The following is a 6061-nucleotide window of genomic DNA, read 5'->3' on the forward strand; positions in this document are numbered from 1 at the left end:
CATGCTTACTTATTTGTAGATCTTAATTTGCTGAACATTATTGCTGTTTACGTTTTATCTCCATCTATAATAGTATTGAAGATAATAACCAAAAACGGCTAGATTTCTTTAACAATTACCAATTGGGTGGCAGCAACCCAACAACCAGTTGTCTAATTCATCTGAAAATTTCGGGGCAGATAGATATTTACTAGATAAACATGTTAACCCCTTGTAAGATTTGATTTAAATGCTATAGTTTCAGAGTTATAAGCCAAAATCTACATTTTATTCCTATGTTCTATGTTTAGCCATGGCGGCCATGTTGACTTAATAAACAATTTACCCCATGTAAGATTTGCTCTAAATGCTTTGGTTTAAACATTTTACCCCTATGTTCTATTTTAAGTTATGGTGGCCATCTTGGTTGGTTTGACGGGTCACCGGACACAAATTTAAACAAGAAACACCAATGATGATTGTTGCCAAGTTTGGTTAAATTTGGCCGAGTAGTTTCAGAGAAGATTTTTGTAAAAGTTAACGACGAAGGACGACGACGGACGACGGATGCCAAGTGATGAGAAAAGCTCACTTGGCCCTTCTTTGGACCAGATGAGCTAAAAACGGGCATGTATTTAGTTTTTAGTCTTAGTCAGTAACTGCGAGTACTATACTCTCAGATTGTACTTAGTATCTTGTTGTTGTTGAGATCTACAGCTAGGCGGCCAAGTCCACTCTGAGTTTTTGTTAGATGTTTTTCTATTTGTAACCATCTGATGAGTTTAGCCTTTTTCTACTGATTTTTTATAGTTCATTCTTGTGTTTTACAGTTACACCAGTGTCCAAGGTTGGGGCGATACCGTTCACATATTTAACCTCGCCACATTCTGGTTGTATGTGCTTGTCCCAAGTCAGGAGCCCGTTGTTGATGTGCTACATAGATATAGGAAGATGTGGTATGAGTGCCAATGAGACAACTCTCCATCAAATTCTCCACCATTTATAAAAGTAACCATTATAGGTCAAGGTACGGTCTTCAACATATTTGTTTTTATTCATTTTTTGTACATCAATTAGGTCGTTAGCTTTCTCGTTTGAATTGCTTTACATTAAGTATGACGGGGCATGTTATAGCTGACTATAATAAATAAATTAAAGTCTAAAAATAAAACAGTTTTTTTTAAGGCTTAATAACAATGATTTTGACTTTTTATTAAGAAAATAGAACGTAAAAAAATACAGAATAAATAACAACAGTTCATCAACACACATCTTTGCTTTTCTTCTGTCCTTTGATGCACGATAATGATCGGAAGAATCCACTGATTCTTGCAGCAAATGTGGTTTTCTTTATAGGATTGTTGGTACTGCTTTCAATGTCTTTTTTGTCATTTTCTTTTCTTTCATCCTTTGCAATGACATCGTAGTTATTTTTCTTTTCTTTTATCATCCCTGACGCTGTCTGTGTATTCTCTGAACCATTTTGTGTCTCCCCATCAACATTGATAGTTTGGTCCTTTTTCTTGTTTTCGTCTCCGTCTTTCTCGGTCTCCTCATTTGTGTTCACTATTTTTAAATCATTTTGTTTTTCCTGAACAGCATCAATAGCGTGGACTAATTTCTTCTTTTCGTCTTTTAATCTTTCTTTCTCGATCTTCCTCATTTCTGTAGAGATAAACATAGATGTTAAAATTCAATGTTTTTATAAAAAAAAATAACTCAGTGCAATCTTTTACTGTTTTTGAAGTGTTGAACCGAATTGTGCGTGTCAGCGTTTTACTCTCATTAAACCGAAAATATGAAGATATACCAAATAGAATTGCAATATGTAAAACAAATTTTTCCTGAATTGTTTAAGTGCTTGGAAATCTGAATTAACCAATTAATTTTAGCAATAATATCATAAAAATGTGAAATATGATAATTAAATGAGAAATTTATTCATTTCTATTATTGGGTTAATTTTTTTTCATCTTTGGCACGTGAATGATGAAGTCAGAACGTCAATGGCAACCAGCAATATTCGTTAAGGAAGTAAGGAAAAGACTGAAGAAAGTAGACATATTTATGAAATACCTTTTTCCAACATCTTTTGTGCTTTTTCACCCATCTTTTTTATCTGTGCTTTCCTCTTTTCTTCCTTCTTCATTGTTGACTTGACATCTTTTGAGTATTTTTTAATACTCTTGTCGATTGCTTTATATTGGGCTTTAATATTTTTTTCTTCTTCTTTGGCTTTTTTCTCCAGTAATTTTTCATATTTCATCATTTCTCTTTTCCTTTTCTTTTTGTCCTTCATCGTTTCTTTGTCATTAATTGATCCTTTAGATTCAGAATTCTGGACTGGATCCTATAATGATTATACAACATAAGTTAATTTGATATTGTAAACGTTGCAAACATTTTGATAATTCATTTAAGATATATTTCAAAATACGGTTCAAAAAGAAGAGCTTAATAATATTTTTTATCAAAAAGGAAAAAAAACCTGTTTTTAATTTGAAACAGTTTGTTAATTTAATCAAGATTAACGACATACATACAATTCAAATGACCATTTAAAAATACCGTGATTTTCAATATAACCATCAAAAACTCACAAAGAAATCAATCTCAGCTTGGCTTTATAAATGGAAGAACTTTAATTTCTACTATTTTGAAAATGATAAACTAGGCACGTCCATCTACCTGTTTAACCAAAGCAAAGCAAATTCAGAAGGGTAGAGTACATTGTATATTTCAAGATTACAATTTATTTACAGCTAATTTCCTAATGCATGTAAAGCAATACTTTGGTTAGCTTGCTTGCTTTGATTGAGTATCGTATAATTGTAATTGGAATTGGAATAACGTCCACTCAAATTTAAATATAATATACAGGTTTACTATGCCTATACATAGTGTTTGAAGATATCTATCTTAAATACAAAGCTTGAGTAAACGTTTATACAAGCAGAGCAAACAAGCCAAACAAAGTTTTACTCTACAGGCATAAGAAATTAGCTGTAAATAAAAATGGGTTTCGGGTCTTGCTGTCAGATGTGAGTGCATTGACCCATTGGTCATCATCTCACTGGGAATATAAAAATAGCAGTGAAAACACTGTTCCACTTAGATTATAACATTGAATTCTTATTATCTTTAACACCTATCCAATACCAATGTTCCCTTAATTTTCTATTGTACCTTATTAACATGACCGACTGCATTCTTCAATGGATTCTCTCCAATTCTCTGCTGGTGGATCTTTGTTATTATCAATTCTGTAAAGAAAAAAATATTCACATTACTGACTTTTTTCTCTCGCCATTTCGTTTTATTAGTTACCGAGCAGTTATACCGACGTACTTATAGTTAAAAATAAAACTTTCATCTGAAATGATATGAAAGCTTGTTTTCTGATTTATATATAGAATTGTCCTTTTCAGTGAAGAAAATTTGATAAACTTTCCCAATAGATACACTGACTAAGCGGTATCAGTTTTACTCATTATTAAAGGCCGTACAGTGACATACAATTTGTTTGTCATTTACTCTCTTGTGGAGATTCGCCTCATTGGAAACCATACCACCATATTTTTTTTTTATAAGCAACCAGATAATCTTTTATAAAAGATACCCAACCAGCAAACGTTATAGTTATATATTGGAAAAATATCAAAGAAACATTACCCCGTCTTTGTTCTGTTGGTATATCCACGGCTATTTCTTGTTTCTTTTCTTCTATATTCATACTTTCATCGGTTTCTGGTCTCTTTTCTTCTATATTCATACTTCCATCGGTTTCTGCTCTCTTTTCTTCTATATTCATACTTTCATCTTTTTCTATATTCATGCTTTCATCTTTTTCTAATCTCTTCTCTTCCTTGTTTTCTCTCTCTGTTCAAATAAATCAAATGAATATTTAAATGAGGAAAATGTGATATATTTTACATTATGATAATCAATTTAAAACGAAAAAATGAAAATGGTAAATAAAATTATTCTCAATAAATCGAAAAAAACAAAATTAATTAAACTGTTCATATGTAACGGTTACGCTCTTGTTTGATGATTGAATATGATGTTTCGCGAATTTGAGCGAATATAAACTTTTAGCGAATTTTAGCGTCACATATTCGTGATATTGTATACGACCCTTTACTGCTATTGAAGGTCGTATGTTAACCTATAGACGTTTGAAGGTTTTTCAGTCATTGTGTAATTTTTAGCTTAAATTTGAAACGAAAGAGAAAGCTATCAAGTCAAATACTTCAGGAAACACTTTTATAAAACAAAACTGAGAAAAAAGATGCAGGTTTAAATACAATAACAGAATCAAAATGACTATATTTATTGGACAATTAACCTGCTTATCAACATTAGATTAGAATCTGTTATTATGACTCATACTATGACATACTTATTTCCATTTTCCAAACTGGCCACTTTGCCTCAGCGGCCTTCTTGTCTAGTATGTCTTCAAGTGAACACTCAAATTCAGCTGTACTACATATGGCCTCACAGAAGCCATACACATCAAGGCGTTCCTTTTCTTTTTCTTGATTGGACATAGCCATTATAAACCTATTAATTGTTGAACCAACTGTTAGTTAATGTAACATAAAATTTCTATGTAGCATCCATCCCCTTTTTCCATTTTTTTTAAATTTCGGAATCTTCTGGATTATGCAATCTAGAATGTTATCACTATTATAGATTATTCATAGTTCTACCTGAAAAATGTATAAACATCGAAGAGGATTTTTTAGGTGGGTGTAGATCATTGAAACGCCGCTAATGCAATCTTTCACCGAAGTGTTCCCGTTCTTCAGTTTTAGGTCTTTTTGGTTTTTGTTCTATCAATATTTTGTATTCTAAACTTTTTGCATGTAGTAATAACGCTATTATCAAAATATATTTTTCTAATTTAGCGTTTTCAAGAGGCCCTTTTAAAACCTTCATTTAAAGTCCAACAGCAATGAAATAATATATAAATTATATATCATTTCTTGAGGCAAAATGAATTCTTCATCAAAACCTAATACGTTTTTACATAACGTTAAAAACCAGTGATAAATTACTGTCTTGTTCTGTTTTGGTAAGAGATCGTACTACTATTTCTTGAAAACAGGTTTTTTAAAAGTTTCAAACTTGTCTTTTTAATAAATAACTGGATGAAAACACGTGACTTGAAATAAGTGAAATATGAGTACTCACCAGACTTATGTTTCGATTTTTTCAAACTTTCAAAAAGCTGAACAGGACTTCTAAAAATTAATCCTGCTGTAGTGTATTGCCGATACTTCGACAATAACGTTGGCATTAGAGATATTTATGACGTCGAAGTAAGACAGCAGCGCCGCCGCATAGCTTTCTCTGATTCTCCTCTACTCCTTTTCTGTGTGATGACGGCCAGTAAGTTGTAACGTATTTGTCAGTTTTAAAGTTGTCAACAGTGTTTGTTCATTTATTGTGTTAGAAGAATGTTGTTGTATGAAGAACAGCAATCAAGAAACACACTCTCTGCAGTTATGAGTTTTCCTTGCTTGGTTATTGCCAAAACCATTCGAAATATGCATATAAAGAACAGCAATCAAGGCACTATTCCAATAAAAGTTTAACATGGGATTGTTATTATTGTGTCATACTTGTCTGCCATTATTTAATTATTCATTTTATCTACATTTGTATTTATTGTTTCTTATTGACATGTCCGACTGTTTTATTTAGTGATCTATATGCAATTCTCTGCTGGTAAGTTTTTATCATGCCACATCTCATTTTTTATTAATATGGTCCATCTACCAGTTTTAACAACGTCATCCTGTGTTTCAGACTACAAATATACCGGGGCAATTCTTTAATCCAATAATCCTAATGTAAAAATTGGCGTAAACGGAATAAACCCTCACTTTGCTCAGGGAATTTCTATTCTATAGTTTAGAAATATCCCAAAAATATATCAGAATAAACGGATGTGGTATTATGCCAATGTCAAAAATATCAACCAGAGACCAAAGAACGAGGACGCAAGCAACTATGGATCACCCTATGATTTTCAATAATGAGCAAACACAAGAACGGTATAAACTGCCGAAAT

General features: G+C 31.9%; 1 protein-coding gene across 1 annotated transcript; it reads right to left on the minus strand.

The window, feature by feature from the left end:
* Positions 1–1240: 1240 nt before the first annotated feature.
* Positions 1241–5277, minus strand: LOC143066831 (uncharacterized). The gene is made up of 6 exons (XM_076239642.1): positions 5179–5277; positions 4382–4545; positions 3652–3858; positions 3166–3242; positions 2056–2329; positions 1241–1644 (listed from the first exon to the last, which is right to left on the minus strand). Exons 2-6 carry the CDS (start codon positions 4536–4538, stop codon positions 1241–1243), a joined length of 1119 nt encoding a protein of 372 aa, XP_076095757.1. The 5' UTR covers positions 4539–4545; positions 5179–5277.
* Positions 5278–6061: the final 784 nt, after the last annotated feature.

This window comes from Mytilus galloprovincialis, chromosome 3 (genome assembly GCF_965363235.1).
Source record: "Mytilus galloprovincialis chromosome 3, xbMytGall1.hap1.1, whole genome shotgun sequence".
Classification (NCBI taxonomy): domain Eukaryota; kingdom Metazoa; phylum Mollusca; class Bivalvia; order Mytilida; family Mytilidae; genus Mytilus; species Mytilus galloprovincialis.

What these genes read in the sequence shown, in the direction of transcription:
- LOC143066831 (XM_076239642.1), bottom strand. Translation starts at nt 4,538, where the DNA reads ATGGCTATGTCCAATCAAGAAAAAGAAAAGGAACGCCTTGATGTGTAT. An exon ending in CAGTCGGTCATGTTAATAAG is followed by an intron (nt 2,330 to 3,165) that starts GTACAATAGAAA and finishes TAATCATTATAG; the next exon opens with GATCCAGTCCAGAATTCTGA. An exon ending in ACAAAAGATGTTGGAAAAAG is followed by an intron (nt 1,645 to 2,055) that starts GTATTTCATAAA and finishes TTATCTCTACAG; the next exon opens with AAATGAGGAAGATCGAGAAA.